Below are 20,116 nucleotides of genomic sequence, written 5' to 3'. Positions count from 1 at the left end.
CTCCGAGGCTTCCCGGTAAACTAGATATTTCCGAGCGTTTCCCCGTTCCTACTGGGCTTTTAGGTTGTGGCGTCTCCTGTGAGTCACCACACGGTCCGTGGGATGTGGGACGTGGGACGTGGGATGCTTGAAATCCTCCCTCCTCGCGCCCGTCAGCCGTGCCAGGGGTATTCATTTTGCTAGTGTCCTGGCGTGTCTTTGTTTTCTTTTTCCACTGATTCTGCTGTTAGTTTTCATCCTCTTTTCCTGGTTCGGAGTTGGCGCGTCCCTCCCAACGCGCGTGGGGCCCCCGGCTCGCCCGTCTCGGGCCCCCCTTCCTCTCCAGGTACGAGCATCTCCAGCCCAGGCCACGAGTTCCCCTCGAGATGCGGGTTTCGCTGCGTCCTGAGAGCCCCGCCAGGGAGCGCTCGCGGGTCCTCCGCTTCTAGGCGTCTCCTTTATTCCCACGGGGGTTTCTTCTTTAGCCTGTGAGTCGTTCAGCAGCAGTGGGCTGGCCACTTCCTGACTTTCTACTGAGATGTAACACGCCCAGAAGCACGCTCGTCTCCACGGGCTTTCACAGACCGAGGTCCCTAAGGCAGCACCGGATCCAGAAGCAGAGATGACAGCACCCTGCGGGGCGCCACGGGGTCCACACTCCAGCCTGTCCACCTGCCAAGCTGGAGGCTCCAAGTTTTTAATACTTGCATCTCTAGAATCGTCCTGTGATGAGGGCAATTCCCAGTGGGGTCCCCCCCCCCCAACGGGGCAAACAAGCCCTTCTTCCCGACACGTGCAAAGGGCCTGTGGGTGTGCACCGACACTTCGGTGTGCATGGCCCGAGTGTCCCCCAGGGTCTCCGTGCTGCTCTCGGATTGGCTTCTATCTGGTGCCTGTTCCTGGGGCTGTCAGGAGCCCCTTCCGTAGGTGCCACGTTCTGCACACGTCACATGCTCAGCTGCCTGTTGCCTGCGGCCTGGGGCGGCAGCCCCCTGCCCACAGGACCACAGTGGCAAATGTGGCCTATTGGTGCCGCTGCTGCTATTGACGCCTCCGGTAGCGACCTCTGGGTCTCAGGACTGTGGCCAGGGTGCAGCATGTTGGGTCGTGCTTGCTGGCCACGTCGGGACTGAGCCCACCCCTGGCCCACTGTGTGCCTTCCTGACCACCGGTCAGCACGGCCCCTGCTGGTCCGGTCTTGTCCCCACGTCCACCCCACACACAGGACAAAGATGGGGGCAGCTCTTCTGAGCCCTCTAATCCTCGCACAGAACTCCCCCTTCTGACCCTGCCCGCTGCTGGGATGACCCCTCAGGTCCCCAGATCCCCAGACACATGGAAGCTGGCCCTCCTAGGACCATCCCCTGCACGTCTCACCCCCTGCCCAGGAGACCCCAGAGGTGGGCTAGTTCCCTAAAGATAAGCTATGACCCATCACCAGCATTCAAGGCCTGCGCCAGGCAAGCCCTGACCGTCCCGGGACTCTCCTCTGGGCCCCGTCATCCTGAGCCTGTTGGGGCAGCCCAGCCAGGACAGCCCAGCCAGGACAACCTCAACACCCACCACCCACCATTACTGCCCACTGTCACTTGTCCACAGACGTGTGTCAGGCCTCACGGTGAACAGAGCAGACAGACGAGCTCCTGCCGCCTGGAGGACCACGATCTTCACAGGAGACAGACTTGATGTGGGCAGTGAGCGGGGTCCTGAGAGAGGAGCACGGGGCCTTTCAAGGAGATAATAGGGTCCTCATCCGCTTTTAGGGACTTTTCATGTAGAGGCCACTTTATGAGAAATGATGTTCAGGTTGGAACCAAGAGTGAGTAGGATTCACCAGATCAAGACCAGGGAGGACCCAGACGGAAGGAGGGAGATAGGCAGAGGCCTTGGGTGGCAAAGATGCTGATATTGGCAGCATGTCACGGGCAGTGTCACCCAACAACCAAGGAGAAGTTTATTTGTTGAATCATTGTCAAACTAAAAGATATGGAATGACGGACGGGTGGATGGATGCTGGATGGATGTGTGGGTGGGTGGGTGGATAGATGGATGGATGTGTGGGTGGGTGGGTGGGTGGGTGGGTGGATGGATGGATTGTGGGTGGGTGGGTGGGTAGATGGATGGATGTGTGGGTTGGTGGGTGGATGGATGGATGGATTGTGGGTGGGTGGGTGGGTGGGTGGTGAGTGGGTAGATGGACGGATGGCTAGATAGACAGGTGATTGGACAGGTGAGTACCAGTGTTCTTGGAGGGAAATAAAAGGTGGTAGAGGGCAGAAGCAGATGCCCTGACATTGGGGGTACAGAGCCAGGTTTTATTTTCAGACCTGTGATGGGTGGTGGGGGGTCTGCTCACTGCAGACTCACAGCTCACAGCCCTGGCTGGAGCCCTACAGGTGGGGGCGCGTAGGGTTTGCTTTTCCTACCACCCCAAGCAAGGTCACCAGCAGGGTCCCTACAACAAGGCATCTGCCCTGAGTCCATGCAGCAGCGTCACTTTAGTTTGGCCCCTTCGGGAGGCCCTGGACACTGGCTGTGTGGGGACCCAGGGGGGACCTGGGGTGCGATCGGCACGGTCTGTGTGTGAGAAGGGGGAGCAGGCTGCCCTCCACATGGGGACCAACTGGGGGTTCCCGTGTCTTCTGTGAGAGACGGGGTAGTGGCCCGGGGCCCAGCTTTGGGCACAGGGACAGTGAGTGGATTCAGGCATCACCAGGGCCGCTCAATCACGTACGTGGGGGACCCAAGCCGGCCGCAGGACGCCGACGCTGAGTGGTGCCAGGGGCGGGCGGGGGGGTTGCAGGATTGCCTTGTCTGTGGATGGATGACAAGATCGTGGGCCTGAATTCTTCAGAGCTGACTTCAGAGGCCAGCTGAAAACAAGGTCCAATCCCCCCAAAAATAAGTAGTTTCTCTGTGTGTCAGTAATGACCAGTTAGAGATGAAATGGAAAATATCTCATTGATAACAGCAACAGCCATGGAAGCGTCGTTCTGCAGTAAACAGAGCAGGAGGCTAGAAATGTAAAGGGAACCACTCAAAGATGAGAAAACGAGATGCAAGAGAACAAGGAGACGGACTGTCCGTGCCCCTGAGCGTCGCCCCGCGGCCTCGGGGACGGAACCGACGTGGAGCATTGGGTCCGTGCACAGATGATTTGACACGTTCGTGTTTTGCAAAATGCTTCCCGCTTCTAGGGACGGTCACCACCGGCATCACGCAGCTACCGCCCCTGGCTGTGAGAACACCCGGATCTACCGCGTCAGCCTCGAGGTTGCAGCGCGGCGGGCGTCCCGTGTCGCCGAGCCGCGGGTCAGATGCAGAGCTGGCTCATCTTGGGACCGCAGCCCTGCGCCCTTTCTCCAGCGTCCCCCTGTCTCCTCCAGCCCCGGCCCGTGGCGACCCCCCGCCCCGCACTGTTTCTGAGAGTTTGGCTTTCTTAGATCCCACGTACACGTCGTGTCTTTCCCCGCCAGGCTCGCCTCCCGCAGCCCCGCGCCCTCGCGGGCCCTCCTCTCTGAACCCCACTCGCTGTCTCTAGACCACACTGCTTGGCCGGTTCAGCCGAACGCGGCACCCAGGCGCCCTCCACATCTTGCCCCTTTGTAAATAATGCTGCCGCGAACGTGGCAGGGCACACACCTGCCTGAGATCCTGACTTTAGCTCTCTGGATCCGTGCCCAGGAGTGGAATGGCCGGGTGACAAGGTGGCTCCCGCTTTGACCTTTGAGAACCTCCGCGCTGTTTCCACAGTGGCCGCACCGTTTCGCGTTCCCACCAACGGCGCCAGAGGGTGCCCCCTTCTCCACATCCTCCCCACCACACGTTATCGCGTGTCTTTTCGCCGTCAGCCGTTCTGACCGGCGCGAGGTGACGCCTCGGGGTGGTTTTGATTCGCACTCCCCTGATGACAAGGACGTGGAGCATCTTCTGTGTCCGGCGGCATCTGGATGTCTTCTCTGGGAAGGTGTCGGCTCAGTTCCTCCGCCCGTTTCTCAATCAGATTGTTCCTTTGTTCTCCAGTTGTGCGAGTTCCTTATGTGTTTTTGGATATTAGATCCCTAGGAGACAGGCGGGTTGCAAATGTTTCCTCCCACTCGTGGGTCGTCTTTTGGCTCTGCGGCCTGTTTCCCGTGGCGTCCAGAATCTTCAGTGTTGGATGTGATTCCACTGACCTGTTTCTTCTCTCGTTGCTTGTGCTTTTGCTGTCGCATCCTAACAATCGTTGGCAAAGCCAACATCCTAGAGCTTTTTCCCATGGTTCCTTCCAGTAGTGTTACACTTTGGGATCTTACGTGGAGTCTCATCCATTTTGAGTTAATTTTTGTAAGTGGTGTAAGATGGTCCAGCGTCGTTCTCCTGCAGGGGCCTGTCCAGTGTTCCCAACACCACTTATCGAAGAGACCATCCCTTCCCCGTTGAGTACTATTGGCTCCCGTGTCAAATACAGGCTGACTGTATAGACGTGAGCTCATTGCCAGCTCTCGATTCGGTTCCGTTGGCTTGTGTGATGGTTTTATTCCAGGACCGCTCTGTTCGCATCACCATAGCTTTGAAGCAAAGTTTGAAATCCGGACGTGCGGCGCCTCCAGTTTCGCTTTTCTTTCTCGGGATTGCTTTGGCTCTTTAGGGGTCTTTTGTGGTTCCAGATGAGTTTTAGGATTGTTCTATTTCTGTGAAAAATGCCGTAGGAATTGACTTTGGGTGGTATGGATGGACATTGTAGCGACACTAATTCTTCCAGCACGGGGTATCTCCCCATGTATTTGTGTCTTCTTTAATTTCTTTCACCAAAGTCTTAAACTTTTTCCGTGTACAAAACTTTCACTTTCTTGGTCATATTTATTCCTAATTATTGTTTTTAGTTTTTGATTCTATTGTGAATGGGATTGCTTTCTTCCTTTATTTTTCCTATATATCGTTGTTAGTATTTAGAAAGCTGACGTCTGCAGGTTGACCTGTGTCCTGCAACCTTACTCAGTTTGTTGATTGGTTCTTTTTTTTAAATATTTATTTATTTATTTATTCATGATAGACACACACACAGAGAGAGAGAGAGAGGCAGAGACACAGGCAGAGGGAGAAGCAGGCTCCATGTAGGGAGCCCGATGTGGGATTCGATCCCAGGACCCCAGGATCGCACCCTGGGCCAAAGGCAGATGCCAAACTGCTGAGCCACCCAGGGATCCCTGTTGATTGGTTCTAAGAGTTTCGGTGGAGCCTTTTCAGTGGATTTTCTATATGTAAGACCATATTGTCTGCAAATAGAGACAGTTGTACTTCTTCCTTTCTGATTCGGATGTATTTTATTTCTTTTTCTTGCCTGATTGCTCTGGCTGGGACTTCCAGTGCTGTGTCAGATGGGAGAGGGGACGGTGGGCACCCCTGTCTTGTTCTCATCTCAGAGGAAAAGCTCTCACCCTGTCACCACTGAGTGTCAAGTTGGCTGGAGGCCGTCACATGTGGCCTTTGTTATGTTGAGACGTGTTTCTCCTATATCCAATCTCTTGACAGTTTTTATCGTAAGAGATGTTGGATTTTGTCAAATGCTTTTTCCGCATCTATTGAGATGATTATACGATTTTTATTCCTCTTTCTACTAAGGTAGTCGTTGCGTTGACTGATTTGCCGATGCTGAGTCACCCTTGCATCCCAGGGACAAATCCCACGTGACCGTGATGTATGAGCCTTCTGATGTGTCGTTAAATTCACTTTGCTAACGTTTTGCTGAGAACTTTTACATCTGTGTTCATCAGGGATATTACTCTGTGGTTTTACTTAGGTCCCTTATCTGACTTTGGTATCAGGTTAATGCTGACCTCACAAAATGAGTTTGCAAGTATTCCCTCCTCTTCAGGTTTCTGGAAGAATTTAAGAAGGATTAGTGTTAACTCTTCTTTAAGTGTTTGGTAGAATTTGCTGGGGAAACCATCTGGTCTTGAGCTTTTCTTTGTTGGGAGGCCTTTGATTACTGATTCAATCTCCTTACTATTCACGGTCTGTTCAGAGTATCTATTTCTTCATGATTCAGTCTTGGTAGGTTGTAGGTTTCTAGGAATTCACCCGTTTTTTTCCCTAGGTTATCCTATTTGTTGATGTGCAGTTGTTCATATTAGTCTCTTAAGATCAGGGCGTTTCTGTGGGGTTACTTGTAATGTCTCCTCTTGCACTTCTGATTCTACTCATTTGAGTCCTCTCTGTTTTTCTGGCTGGTCCAGCAGTGGGGTCACAGCCAGGACCGATGTCTACCCGTTAGCTGATACGCAGGTCCCTTGCGTGAGGCGCTGGCTCCCGCGGCCCCCACAGAGGAGGTGGGATGGCTGTTGAGGGACAGGCTCTGGGGACATCCTGTTGACCATCCTGGCAACATCCTAAACATTTTATTTTTTATTTTATTTTATTTAACATTTTATTTTATAAGAAGTTGGTCCTTCCCAAATTCTGCAATGGGAGTGCAATTACAATAAAATCGCAACCATTTTTGGTTTGTTTTGTGAATGGGAATGGGAGAACCTATATTTGTTTTTTAAAAGCTGACAAATGTGAAAATAATCCAACTTTTTGAGGAAAAAAGGGACAACTTGTCCTCACGATATGAAAATACACGCTGATGCTACTATAATCAAAACAGCACAGTCTGGACAGGACGGACTCAGGGACCAGCATTAGAGGAGGAGAGGCCAGTGGTACCAGGGCCCCAGCGGAGCAGCAGGTCGGGCAGCAGCTCCGAGCAGAGGCTGGAATCTTGTGTGAATGGTGCCGGGGCTGCTCTCCACGAGGAGGGAAGCAAACCCAGATCCCTACGGCACGCCAGCACGCTGACAGATTTCAGACGGATTAGAGCTGGATGTGTAAAAATTATAAAAATATTGGAGGAAACAAAAGAAAGCTGTTTTTATCATCTTGGGATAGAGAAGCTCCTCCTAAGAAGCAGCTAAAGAAATAAAACGTCTGTTTTCACAAATTAAACATTAGAATTTGTGAATGTCAAAAGATGTGTGAACCACGTCAAAAGCTAAGTGACAAATGGTAAGAACATATGTGTGGCGCACAGACCGGCAGTCAGATCCCCTGTGCGCCAGGGCTCCACCCCGAACGGGAAACAACGGGGTCCGTGAGTGGGCAGAGAGAGGAAAGTTAGCCGCAAATAGTGACGAACAGATGCTCGGCCCCGTTCCTAATTAGAGAAACGCAGATTTAAAAAGAGACGATGGGGCAGCCCGGGTGGCTCAGCGGTTAGCGCCACCTTCAGCTCAGGGCCTGATTCTGGAGACCCGGGATCGAGTCCCGCGTCGGGCTCCCTGCGTGGAGCCTGCTTCTCCCTCTGCCTGTGTCTCTGCCTCTCTGTGTGTGTGTCTCTCATGAATAAATAAATAAAATCTTTTTAAAATAAATAAATAAATAAATAATAAAAAGAGATGACGGCCCTTCGGAGGCACGGCCGCCATCACAGCGGGATCCCAGCGTCGGGTGGGGTGAGCTGGGGGCCGGGGCGACCCCGAGGCCCGGGGGGGCACGGGCACTGCAGTGAGCCGCGGTGGGGGAGCCGCCAGCCCTCCTTGCGCCGCCCGTGGCCAGCAGGTGCCCCCCAACACGTGTCCGGCGGGGGGGGGGCAGAGGCGCGCGGGGACCAGCCACGCTCCGGGCGCTGACAGGCTTTCGGCGCCGCAGGCTCACATCTACTCCCTGGGGGCCACGCTGAAGGCCGCCCTTGAGTATGTGACGGAGCCCGAGCCCGAGCCCCGGCTGAGCCGAGACCTGGAGGAGCTGCTGAGCCAGATGCAGGCGGAGGACCCCAGGGACCGGCCCGACCTCGAGGTAAACAGCGGGGGGCCCTCCCCGCCTGCACCCCCGAGGCGGAGACCTGAGCGCACACGAGGCCCGCGTGCCTCTCCCCTGCCCGTCTCGGCTCTTCTGCGCCCGGGCCTTGGTGCCACGTTGCCTTTCGCTTCAAGAAGAGCTTGACCCGTGGTTGCACGCTCTTATTAGACGAGGTTTGGCTCGTGATCCTCACGGGCTGGTTTTCTGTAATCGCAGGGCACGATGCTTCCTTAGGCCGGGTGGGGGGCTGCGGGGGGCGGGCCTCCCGGGTGCGCCTCCCCGTCTGAGCGCCCCGCGCTCTGCAGAGCATCATCGCACTGTGTGAAGAGAAGATGCTCTTCACGTCTTCCTGCCGCCTCTGCCGGAGCCTGTCAGCCATCGGGAGGAGGGTGCTCTCCATTGAGTCCTTCGGAGCACTTCAAGGTAAGCAGGTGCACGTGTGCTTGCACATGCACACAGAGATGGCCATGCACATACGTACCAGCTCACATACGTGCGTGTGCACAAACCGTAGCACAGATCAGACACGCAGGTCCACACCGTTGCAAATGCCCACTCACGTGCACACGTATGCAAACAGGTCGCAGGTGCCCCACAGGACCCCACATGTTCGTGCCCACTTGCTCACAGTCACAGAAACATACATGGAGGTGCAAAGTCATGCACGCCCGCTCTTACACAAGCATGCACACTTGTGCACAGACACAGCATTCCCCCACGCGTACAGACCCCTGGGCAGACATGCTCGCAGATTGACAGACGCTCACCATCACTCTCAATCACCGTGTGCACACTCTGCAGACACCTGTGCCCCTGGGGGTGCAAACCCAGGTCGTGTTGAGAAGTGAGCGTATCAGACCTCTCACCTCCGTCCTAGTCTGTGAGTGGTCAGTGCCCGGACATGGGGACATTTCACACACCCCGTGGGGTCTCCACGCGGGGTCTCCACGCAGTGTCCGGCAGACCCGTAGTTCTCCACTGTGGAAGCTGTTCTGCAGCATCTGGGACTTGCCTGGCTCTCATGGGACCCTGGCTCCGTCTAGAGTCACATTTTGAACAAATGCCGGCGTCCGCTCTGCACTGTGCCTGCAGCAGGGAGCCTGGAGGCCCTCGGGGGAGGCGCGCAGAGCCTCTGGGGGCAACAGGGTTCTCCCCACGCCGCCCGGGGGACCGCAGGCTTGAGGCTTGGCTGCAGCGGGGCAGCAGAGAGCAGTCACCACAGGAGGGGCTGCGGGCCACCGAGAGGGGCCGGTGTCTGCACAGAGACCCAGACAGTGTGGGGGAGATGGTGCACGGGACAGGGCCGCAGCCAGATCCAGTGCCTTCCGTCGGGGGCATCGCCCGTGGACGTGTGCTGGAAGGGACACGCTGCTCGGGCGGCCTGAGGAAGACCCGGCGGCCGTGCAGGCGGGGAGGGCCCGGGAGCCTTTGGAGCCCCGGTAACTAGAATCCGCAGGGGTATGTGAGCAGGAGGCGGAAGGAGGCGGTCCTGGGCGGGTCCTGCGGGAGGCGTGGGGGACCCAGGGGGACCCCGGAGAGCAGAAGAGGCGCCCTCCCCACTGGGAGGTCCCCCGGGGAGGTCCCCGCAGCCACCACCTTGCTTCTGCCCAGATGTCAACGAGAGCGCCTGGCGGGGGAGACCTGCTGCGGGAAGCCTGGGGCCCAGGAAGCCGCCCGGGGGCCGTGCCGCCGACCCCGAGGGCCTGCCCCCGCGCCCTGCCCGCGAAGCCCACGGCCCCCCGGAGCCACCCGCCAAGCCCCTCCTGTCAGCCCCGGTGAGGAACGGAGAGCGGCTGGCCAGCCTCATCCTGGACGCCCAGCGCCCTCTGGGGGACCCGGACAGGAGCCGCCTGAGGAAGGTGCAGACGTTCCCCAGGCTCCTGCCCGACGGCCCTGAGCCCAGCGCCCTCGGCCTGACCCTGGCCCCCTCCAGGCTCCAGCCGCCCGCCTCCGAGGTCTTCCCTCCAGACCCCAGGAGGGCCTTCCTCGACGGGAAGAGCGGCCTTTCCAGCTACACGACGCAGCCCCAGGCCAGACTGTGGCCGGAGCGGGGGCCTGAGCCTCGGCAGGGAGGAGCCGCAGACGCCAGCGCGGGGCACAGGGCAGCGGGGGCGCCGGGCCGCAGCCCTGCGGAGGAAAGCCCGCCGCCCCGATCCCGAGAGCCCGGAGACGCAGGCCGAGGGCCTTCCAGGGCCGGGGGGCCTCCGGACGGAGCGGGGGAGCCGGCGAGCGCCGCCGCGGAGCAGGTGGGTGACGGGCTGTGGGCAGCCCGGGGCCGCTGCCGTCCCGCGAGGAGCTCAGCCTCCCGCTCAGTCACCGACCAGCTTCGGGCGAGCTTCCCCGGGCCCGCAGGGCGCCTGAGCACAGCCTGGTGCCCCGCGCTCGGAGCCCCTGCTGCAGCCTCCCTGGAGGTGGGGCGTCCCCGAGGCCCGCGGGCCCCAGGCCTCACCTGGCTCCGGCCGCAGGCAGCACCCGGTGCGTCCCTTGGAGGAGGCACGCCGCCGCCTTGGGGTTCATGTTCTTGCCGGGAGCAGCTCCCCAGGAGGAGCCCCTGACCTCTGGGCCTGTCCCCCACCCCGGCCCTCAGGGGCTGCAGCGGCTTCCTCTGCGATTGTGTGAGGACTCGGGACCTGGGTGCTGCGGTCGGTTGAGCGTCTGACTTGATCCGAGCTCCGGCCCCGCCCTGGGCTTCACCCTGGACGTGAGGCCTATACCCCATGGAGCGGGGAGCCCGACCCGGCTGCACCCTACGCCCCGGGATCATGACCTGAGTCGAACCCAGAGTCGGATGCTTGACCGACTGAGCCACCCAGGCCCCCCAAAGATACGGTTACTTTAAAACAAATGTGTACCTTGAAGATCCCAGTGCACTGACAGGTACCGCCACACACACGCGTGTCCACACCTCAGCTCACACGGTCTCCACTGCCCCCTGGATCCACCCACCCGACCTCCAGCCGCCAAGGCCGGAAAACCTCACACACCCCAGCCCTGGACTGGGCCCACCTTCCCATGCCCAGCAGCCTCAGACAGCCACCTGCCAGGCGGTAAACTGAGGCATGGAGTGGGCATGCCCTCCGTTGGAGGGTGGGTGCCCGTGAGGGGCAGTGCAGACTGGGAGCCCAGGCACGGTCTTAACCAGCAGGCTCCCCTGCCCAGAGGCCTCATGGGACCAGGGCCCACCCAGGGCCTGCTGCAAGCACCTCCCACTTTCCAAGCAGGCTGCCCCGCATGTGGGGAGGTCTGGGCAGGGCACCCCCCGACCATGGGCCGCCGGCCATGCTGGCAGCAGCTAGGAGAGCAGGGCGGCTGCACCCCGGGGCATGGATGGGGCCCAGGGGGCAGACGCTGCCTCTGGAACCTTCCCTAAAGAGTGATGGCTGCGGCCCTAGCCCGACCTTCCAGCTGAGCGCGTCCTTCTGACCCGGGGACATTTCCGTGTGTGGCGGGGACGGTGGGGCTAGAGTACAACTCACGGCACAGAATCTGCTGTTCCCCGCCGTCAGGCACCCAGCCCTGCGTCACCCAGCACGTTCCCTGCGGTGCAGCCCCCCACCCCCAGCCCCACCCCAGGCTGAGGCTCTGTCCCTGCCCCCCGGTGCCCCCCGCACCCCTGTCTCTGGGAAGGCGACCCCGCAGGGACCTCGTGCAGGTGGCGTCACATGGCGCGCGTCCTTCCGCGTCTGGCTTCTCTCAGCCTCGTGCCCTCAGGGCGCATCTGCACCTCCTCTCGCGGCTGAGAGACGCTGCATGTGGCCGGAGCTGCCGTGCTCCTCCGTCTGTCCGTCTGTGCAGGACACGCGGGGGCCTTGCTGGTCAAGGCTGGGCTGCGTGGGAGGCACATCCCACCCTCACTTGAAGGGGTTCCCACCTGTCACTGGCCCAGCAGCCTGGGCCCAGCCGACCCCCCGGCCCCTTCTCGCTAAGATGCGACCTCCCCCCACAGGGCGTCTCCCTGCAGGACCTCCTGTGCCAGCTGGGCCGGCCCTTCAAGGAGTATGAGCTCTGGGCGCTGTCCCACGCGTGTCTCACTGCCCTGCGCACACACAGCGAGCACCCAGGTGACTACCCGTCTGTGGTTCCGTTCAGCTGCCCCCAGCATGTGGCCCGGGCCCAGGACCAAGGGCAGCACATGGCCCCGTGTGGGCCACAGGGACACCCAGGGACCAGGTGGCTGTGTCCCCACTGGGGCCGGGAGTGCCCTAGAGATGTCAGGGGGCAGCAGAGGGGCGATGGCCCTGCTCTAAAGTGAGGGAGCGTGGACGGCCGCAGCCCCTCGGCAGGTGCGACGCTGTCCCCAAGGAGGCAAACTGGGCCAGGCTTGCGGCTCCCCGAAGCTCGACCCTCCTGGACAGTGTGACTGGCCGATGGCCCCTGGATACGAGCAGGACCTGGGGACAATGAGGAGAAATGCTGGTTCCCCCAGTGATTCCAGCTGTCCTGACCCTCACCTTCTCTTGCAGCCTACCTGTGCCTGGACTCCGTGCTGGTGGCCGAGGACGGGGCCGTGCTCTTCAGCCCACCCCCTGCCAACGGTGCGTACCCGGGAGCCCCCCGACCTGCACCCCACCACCGTACCCAAGGCTGAAAGGTGAACTCAGAACCTGGGCTTTTCTCTTATAGGCACTTATGACACATTTTTTCTGGCTCCTGAGGTTGCAGAGAAGGAACTGGTGACTGAGAAGGTAACGGGGCCGTCCCTTCCCTTCCTGCAGCCTCCGGCCCCCAGATCCTCGGGGAGCCCCCCTTCTGCCCAAGGAGCGGGGCTGGGGGAAGAGGCAGGGGCCCGGCCCGGGCACAGGGCAGCAGGTGCATCCAGAGTCCTGGCAGCGCCCACCCAGCAGGTGCCTCCCCAGGGGGGATGGGCAGTGGCTCTGGGGGCATCAGCCCCACATGGGCAGGATTGTGCATGGACACTCTGGGCAGTCCTGGCCTGAGAGCCCAGGGCCAAACGTGCAGGAATATTTACCAGGCACCTGCCAAGCACAGGCTTTATTAAAGATTAAAAGGTACGAACGTAGGGGGCCCTGGCTGCCCCAGTCAGTAGAGGGCGCGACTCCTCATCTCAGGGTGGTGGATCAAGCCCCACACTGGGCATGGAGCTTACTTTAAAAAATAATAATAAAAAAATCAAATTGTACAAACTTGAAAATTAGGTAAATTATATTCAAAACTGAGGTGGAACTCCACTTCCCCGCTCCTCCAACGCATCTCAAAACCCCAGATCCCTCAAACAAGCACGAGAGGTCTGAAGGGTAGAGCGCAGAAGGCAGCCGGGCCGGGGCCTCAGGCCGGAGGAAGGCACAGGAGGGAGGGCCGTGCTCCCTCTCTCTACCTCATACACGGAGACACAGAGGCTGTGCTCTCAAGCCGGAGGACGTGGCAAGGGAAGGAGTGGGCCCCCAGGCACCTCTGTCCATTAGGCGAATGGGGACCCGGGGGGAGCCTGGACCCCCACCGCACCCCCCAGCCCTGGCAGTAGCAAATGCTCCTCCCAGCCTGGGGCTCCCACCACCTCGCAGCAGCCACAAGGCCACCCCCACCTCGTGCTGGGAGGCAGGTGAGGAGCAGAAAGGATGCATGCCTGCCTCCCCAGCCAGAGGAGTATCCCCCAACCCCGTTCACAGTGAAGAGGAGACCCCCCCCCCCGCAACTCAGGTGTCAGATGGAGCCAAATACAGAACCTGGACTCTGCCCCGACCGGCGATAATGAGATGGTGCCCCCTTCCTGACGGTGCTGTCAGAGAAAGCCAGGAAAAACAGGTTAAACAAGACTGAGAGTCTTACAACATGAAAATGGCCAGGTTTCAACCAAAAACCACTTGCCACGCCAAGAACCAGGAAGATCTCAAACCAAATGAAAGAAAGACAATCAACAGATGCCAACATCGACACCGAGACACACCAAAGCAGGCCTAAGAGGGAAATTCATAGCACTAAATGCCTATGTGAGAAAAGGTAAAAGCTCAACTTAGTGATCTGGTTCTTGGAAAAGATGAATAAAATTTTAAAACTTACCAGCAAAACTGACCAAGAAAAAAAAAACAAGACACAAATTATCAATATCAGGATGGCAAACGGATCCCCACAGACCGTTTAGACATCAAAAGAATAATGCAGTGAAGGCCACAGACAACTCTACACACATAAATTTAACAACTTAGATGAAATGGACCAACTCTTCAGGAAACATAAAGTACCAGTTTCTTTTTTATTTTTTTTAAGTATCAGTTTCTATAGCTACTGCTGGAAGTTCCAGCCACTACCATAATGCAAAAAAAAAAAAAAAAAAAAAAAAAACAAGTAAAAAACATAAATGCCAAGAAGAAATGAAATGATACTGTTTGCAGAAGACATAACTGTCTATGTAGAAAATTCCAAGGAAGCCCATGGGATTAGTGAGTTCAGAAAGCTCACAGGATATAAGATAAACGTTCAAAAATCAATTGTATTTCTGTATGTTAGCGATGAACATGCAGACACCAAAATTTAAAATACAGTACAAAAAATATACATATACAGTGCATTTGCTCTCAGCGTTGGCACCATCTTGGAAACCTTTGGGCCACGAACCAAGTGGAGGAAAAAGCAAATGCAGAGACCAAAGTGAAAAAGAAGAAAGAGGAGGCTGAGGTCCAAGTAAAGTGCAAGCTTGTGCACCCACAAGGCCACAGGAAAGAAAGGCCAGAGGCCAGGGACACTGGTGCAAATTGTTGGACAGCCACACTTACTTTCTAGAATTTGTCTCAGTGGCTCTAGAACATCCATCGCCATCTGATCACAGCCATTTCTTTTTTTTTTTTTTTTTAAGATTTTATCCATTTAGTCATGAGAGACACAGAGAGAGAGAGAGAGAGAGAGAGGCAGATACATAGGCAGAGGGAGAAGCAGGCTCCCTGTGGGACTCGATGTGGGACTCGATCCCGGGACTCCAGGATCACGCCCTGGGCTGAAGGCGGCGCTAAACCACTGAGCCACCCAGGGGTCCCTGATCACAGCCACTTCTGAGAGATCCACCTTGTTCATACAAAAACAATCCCTTTTGTCCTTTGCCCCGGAACTGTGACATTTAGGACTAATTCTGTTCTCAGTTGCTGCTGATTTATAACATGTACAATAAATCCCTTCTGTTGTCTTAGCTGAAGGAAAGTGTTTATTTTTGAATAAACATAAATCTAATTAAAATATAAAATGTAAACTCAATCTAATGTATAGTGACTCAAACAATGAAATACTTACATGTAAATCTAACCAAGCACGCACAGGACTTATGTCTTGAAAACTACAAAACGCTGATGAAAGAAATCAAAGAAAAATCTCTGCGATAAAGTGCCAGGCAAAGAGTCTTTAAACTTGACACCACAAAAAAAATAAAAAAAAAAAAAAAAAAAAAAAACTTGACACCACAAGCAGCGTCCATAAATGTTTCCATGAAAGGAAAAGTGGGAAAAATGAACTTCACCAAAGTCAGAAACTGGCCAAGTGAGATTTTATTCCACGTATAGAAGGCTGAGTCAACAATGGGAAAGCCATCAATTCAGGACATCACGTCAATGGCCAAAGAAGACAAATTGTGTTCATGTCAACAGATGCTATCGACAAAATCTGACACACATCAGGGTACAAACTCTCAGCAACCTACGAATGGAGGGGAACCTCCTCAACTTGATAAAGAACATCCACTAAAACCTAGAGCTCACACAATTAACGGTGAGGAACTAGATTGGGAAAAACTCAAGAGTGTCCCTCTAACCACTGCAGCTCGACCTCATACTGGAAGTCCTAGGTAATGGAATAAGACAAGAAAGGAAAATGGGTGCAGATTGAGAAGGAAAAAATAAAACTGCCTTTGTTCATAGTGACATGACGGTGTATGTAGAAAATCCCAGAGAATCAACAAAAACCTCCTGGAACTAATAAGCGAGATTTTAGGATGGCAGGTTAATATGCAAAAGTCAGTTGCTTCACTGTTCACCAGCGGTGCACAACTGGCACCTGGGATTTAAAATACAATTCGATTTACATTCACACGCAAAAATCTAACAAAATACATATAAGATCCATAAGGGAAACTACAAAACTCTCTGATTAAAAAATCTAAATAAATTGAGAGATAGTCCATGTTCATGGATAGGAGGATCCAATCCCGTTAAGATATCAGTTCTTGGGCAGCCCCGGTGGCGCAGCGGTTTAGCGCTGCCTGCAGCCCGGGGTGTGATCCTGGGGACCTGGGGTCGAGTCCCGCGTCGGGCTTCCTGCATGGAGCCTGCTTCTCCCTCTGCCTGTGTCTCTGCCTCTCTCTTCGCTCTCTCTGAATGAATAAATAAATAAATCTTTAAAAAAAAAAAATATCAGTTCTTCCCAAGTTGACCCATAGATTGAATGCAACTCCAGTCGGAATCCCAAGTTACTCACAGATGTGAACGATCTGGTTTTTGAGTCTGTATGGAGACTAAAGGCCCAGTAAAGAAGAAGAAGGAGAAGGGGAAGGGGAAGGAGAAGGGGAAGAAAAATCAGGAGACTGACCCTGCTCAAGTTTAAAACTTACTATAAAGCCAGTTGTTATCGCGACTGTGTTGCTGGCAAAAGACAAATAAATGGAACAGAACAGAGAACTCAGAAATAGACCCACACAAATATAGTCCACGGTCTCAGCCAAGGAGCCAAGGCCGTTCCTTGGAGAAACAACGGTCAAGAGATAAACAACGGTTAAAGATAACAAATGGCACTGGAACAACTGAGTGCCTGTGTGCAAAACACAAAAACAAGACGGATCTTTTTTTTTTAATTTTTTTTTTATTTATTTATGATAGTCACACACACAGAGAGAGAGAGGCAGAAACAGGCAGAGGGAGAAGCAGGCTCCATGCAGGGAGCCCGACGTGGGACTCGATCCCGGGACTCCAGGATCACGCCCTGGGCTGAAGGCAGGCGCCAAACCGCTGGGCCACCCAGGGATCCCAATAAGACGGATCTTAACAAAGACCTTGCACTGTTCACAAACGTTAACTCAAGATGGATCCTAGACCTAAATGCAACATGCAAACCGTAAAGCCCCCAGAAGATACCAGAGGAGGAATCTGGCAGTAGTTTCTGGGCACGACACAAAAGCAGTCTGTGAAAGAGAGAGTCCGATGTGTAGGCCTCACTATAACCTCAAACCTCCAGTCTGCAAAAGACACTCTAAGGGAGTGAAAAGACAAGCCACGGATGGGAGAAAATATTGGCAGAACACACATCTGATGAAGCCCCTATATCCTAAATATACAAAGAGCTCTTATAAGTCAACAATTAAAACCAACCCTATTAAAAAGTGGGCAAAAGATCTGCACAGACCCTCACCGAACAAGATGGCAAGCGAGCATATGAAAGCCGTGCGACGTCATGTGGCTCGTGGGAATTGCAAACCAAAACAGGGAGACCCCACTCCTCGCGATGAGGATGGCTCGACCCCAAATGCTGACCAGAGCCGGTGCCGGTGAGGACGCGGCACGGCGGGAGCTCCTGGTCGCTGCTGGGGGGCACAGCCCTTTTGGCAGCTGGGTCAGAAACTCAACACGTAGGTTCCCTGCAGCCCAGAAGCGCATTCCCAGGCGCCGTCCTGGAGAAACGAGTCGTAAATCTGCACAAAATCCTGCCCCCGGATGATCACCGCCACTGCCTCCAGAACGGCCCAGACGTCTGCCCCCGGGGGGCAAATGGTGGTAAAGCGAGCCTGGTCCCTGCGCACGGGGAGCCGGGGGACGATAAGGCAGCAGCCTGGCTGGATCTCCGCATATGCTGATCCCCAGAGGTCACCCGCTGTGCCCATTCATGCGAACTGCACAAAATCACAGAAACGCACCACAGATCCTAGTCGCTGGGGATTAAGTGCCTGCGGCGAGGGCAGCGGGGCGCATCCCAAGGAGGGACACGTCCTGTGTCGTCATCCTGTCGAGGCCAGCGTCCTGGTCGGTGTTGCCCAACGGTTTTGTGAGATGTGACTATTGTGGGGAACTGGGTATGGGGTACGCGGGTCCGTTTGTATCATTTCCTACAACTGTACGTGAATCTGTAATTATCTCAAAATAAAGGGTTACGTTTTCTAAAAACGTCAGTGAATGTGCACAGCAAACGGGGTCTGCGGGATGAGAGCGTCGTGCACGGATCTGCGCTCCAGGAGGGGCGCCGTGGGCCGCCCCCCCGTGCCCGGTGCAGGCGTGTGGACCGTTCACCCCGGAGATGGGCACACGCAGAAACCAGGGCTGCGCAGACCTCACGGCGTGAGGAGGAAGTGTTGGTGGTGAAGCACGTGTCCGGTGCCGACCCGCCACCTCCAGCAGCCGCCACCCGTGGCGAGACAGCCGCCCCCGCCCCCGTCCCCGCCCCCGCCCCGCAGCGAACTGACCACGGCCTTCCACTTGCGCTTCCGTCTTGGGTTAAACGGAAACACCGGGCGGCAGGCGTGGGGGCCGCGTGTCGGCCGCAGGTGGACTCAGGTCCAAGCCCGAGTCAAATGCGCGAGCGTGTCGGGGACGATCCCCAGGCTCCGTGGAACGTACTCGGTATCCCGCCCCTCTCGCCCACGGTGTGCACCGCCCTGCGCACGGGGCACTTAGAACAAAGTCCCGTGTGGACGTAGAGGCGGGCACTTCTGCTCAGGAGCCCGGTCGACCATTTCGCAGCACGCGCTGGCTCAGGGCCCCGGGACGCGGCCTCCACCCCCCCCCCAGGTCAGTGAAAGTGGGAGGGTCCCGCGGGGGCCCTGGGTCTTGGCTGCGAGTGACCCCAGGGTGTTTGGCAACGAGTACATTCCCAGGCCACAGGCCCCCGGGGGGACCTGCCTGTGAGTCCAGCTGGGCGTCCACGCTCCGAGGAGGGGTCCCCACGGAGCGGCTGCCCTGCTGGGGCCCTGGGGGCCCTGGGGGGGCGCTGAGCAGGGCTGGACTCTTCCCCACCAGGCTTCCGTGTACTGCGTGGCCGCGGTGCTGTGGACGGCCGCCAAGTTCAGCGTCCCCCGAGACCACAAGCTGGCCCTGCCCCGCAGGCTCAAGACCCTCCTCTTGGACATGGCCAGACGCAGTGCCCAGGAGCGGCCATGCCCAGCTGAGGCCATCAAGGTAATGCACCGCAGGTAGGACCCCAGCTCCCGGTCCGGGGTCCGGGCGGTGGCCGACGGGGTGCACAGGTGCCTGACTCCAGGACATGTGGGCATTGCGCGGGGAGGGCCGTGGGTTCGTTTGCAGACAGGTGGCCGACAGCGTCTGACACCCGGTTGTCTCCGGGGAGTTCGCCCGGCTGGCGTGGGGACGGGGTGTTCTCCCCAACAGCCCAACCCCCCACGCCTCCTTCGGGTCCTCTGGGCCTCCCCTTCCCGCTGTGGTCTCTGCAGGCTGGGCAGGGGTTCGTGGGCCGGGTCCTGCCCCTCCCAGGAGAGCCCCCATCTGCCAGCAAGAGCTGCACCAGCCCAGGGGGTCCCGAGATTGTTCCCGAGATGAAGAGGCCGCAGGCGGCCACCTTCTGCAGGGGAGCCCTGTGCGGCCCCCTGTGCCCCTGGCTGCCCCGGGCCACTCCCCTGGCAGATGAAGGCAGCAGACGTCAGCCTCGATGCTGAAGCACTTTGCTCAGTGGCTGCGGACAGGTGGACAGACGGGTGGACAGACCCCAGGGAAGGACCTTCCCTCCACTGCAGATCGGCACGGAGCCTGCTGGGAGGCTTCTGAGAATGAGGGGCTCGGGGGGTGCTGTGCCCACCGCCCCACAGATGCTGGGAGCCGGGGCCCCGTCCTTCCTGGCGATGGTGCTCCTGAGGCTGGGGGGTAGGACACAGATGCATGGGACACAGATGCTCAAGGGCAGGGGACAGGTCACCCCCGTTACCGTATACGCTCCCACATGGCGGGCTGGTGCCCCTCCATGTGCAGGTGACAGGGGTCACAGGGGGTGACCTAGGGTCCCGGGGGGCCCTGGGGGCCCGTGCCCAGCTGTGGCATCGCAGAGCGCCTGCACACGAGGCCTGTCCCCCGCAGGTATGCAGCACCTACCTCCTGCAGCGAGGCATGGACAGCAGAAAGATCCTGGCCCACCTGAGGGCGCTGACCTGTCAGGTGAGATGGGGCCTTGCAGGTGGCGAACCCCCTTTCTCTGCCCTGGGGGCCCGGGGGGCAGGAGGATCTTCATTTTATGCTGTTTTCTGCAAATACAGAGCGAGTTTAGGGAAGAGGTGGTCACTTCTTAGCCTCAGAGGGGCCACCCACAGCCCGCGCCCCGTCCTCTGCTGCTGGCCCGCGTGGGTGGGTGCCCTTCGGCCGCCACGGGGACGCGGACACATCCTGCC

General features: G+C 57.3%; 1 protein-coding gene across 1 annotated transcript in view; it reads left to right on the top strand.

Annotated features, from left to right (window-relative positions):
• The window catches only part of KNDC1 (kinase non-catalytic C-lobe domain containing 1), a 49,311-nt gene that overhangs the window by 8,833 nt on the left and 20,362 nt on the right, over positions 1 to 20,116 (top strand). Inside the window, exons 4-11 of the mRNA XM_041744615.1 lie at positions 7,651 to 7,797; positions 8,106 to 8,223; positions 9,412 to 10,046; positions 11,747 to 11,861; positions 12,264 to 12,335; positions 12,424 to 12,485; positions 18,741 to 18,899; positions 19,809 to 19,886. Of these exons, the coding sequence (XP_041600549.1) occupies positions 7,651 to 7,797; positions 8,106 to 8,223; positions 9,412 to 10,046; positions 11,747 to 11,861; positions 12,264 to 12,335; positions 12,424 to 12,485; positions 18,741 to 18,899; positions 19,809 to 19,886 (1,386 nt within the window). The remainder of the gene's footprint in view (positions 1 to 7,650; positions 7,798 to 8,105; positions 8,224 to 9,411; positions 10,047 to 11,746; positions 11,862 to 12,263; positions 12,336 to 12,423; positions 12,486 to 18,740; positions 18,900 to 19,808; positions 19,887 to 20,116) is intronic.

Source organism: Vulpes lagopus, chromosome 2 (assembly GCF_018345385.1).
Source record: "Vulpes lagopus strain Blue_001 chromosome 2, ASM1834538v1, whole genome shotgun sequence".
Classification (NCBI taxonomy): domain Eukaryota; kingdom Metazoa; phylum Chordata; class Mammalia; order Carnivora; family Canidae; genus Vulpes; species Vulpes lagopus.
Note: the sequence above shows the minus strand (reverse complement) of the source record. Positions and strands in the feature narration are given on the sequence as shown.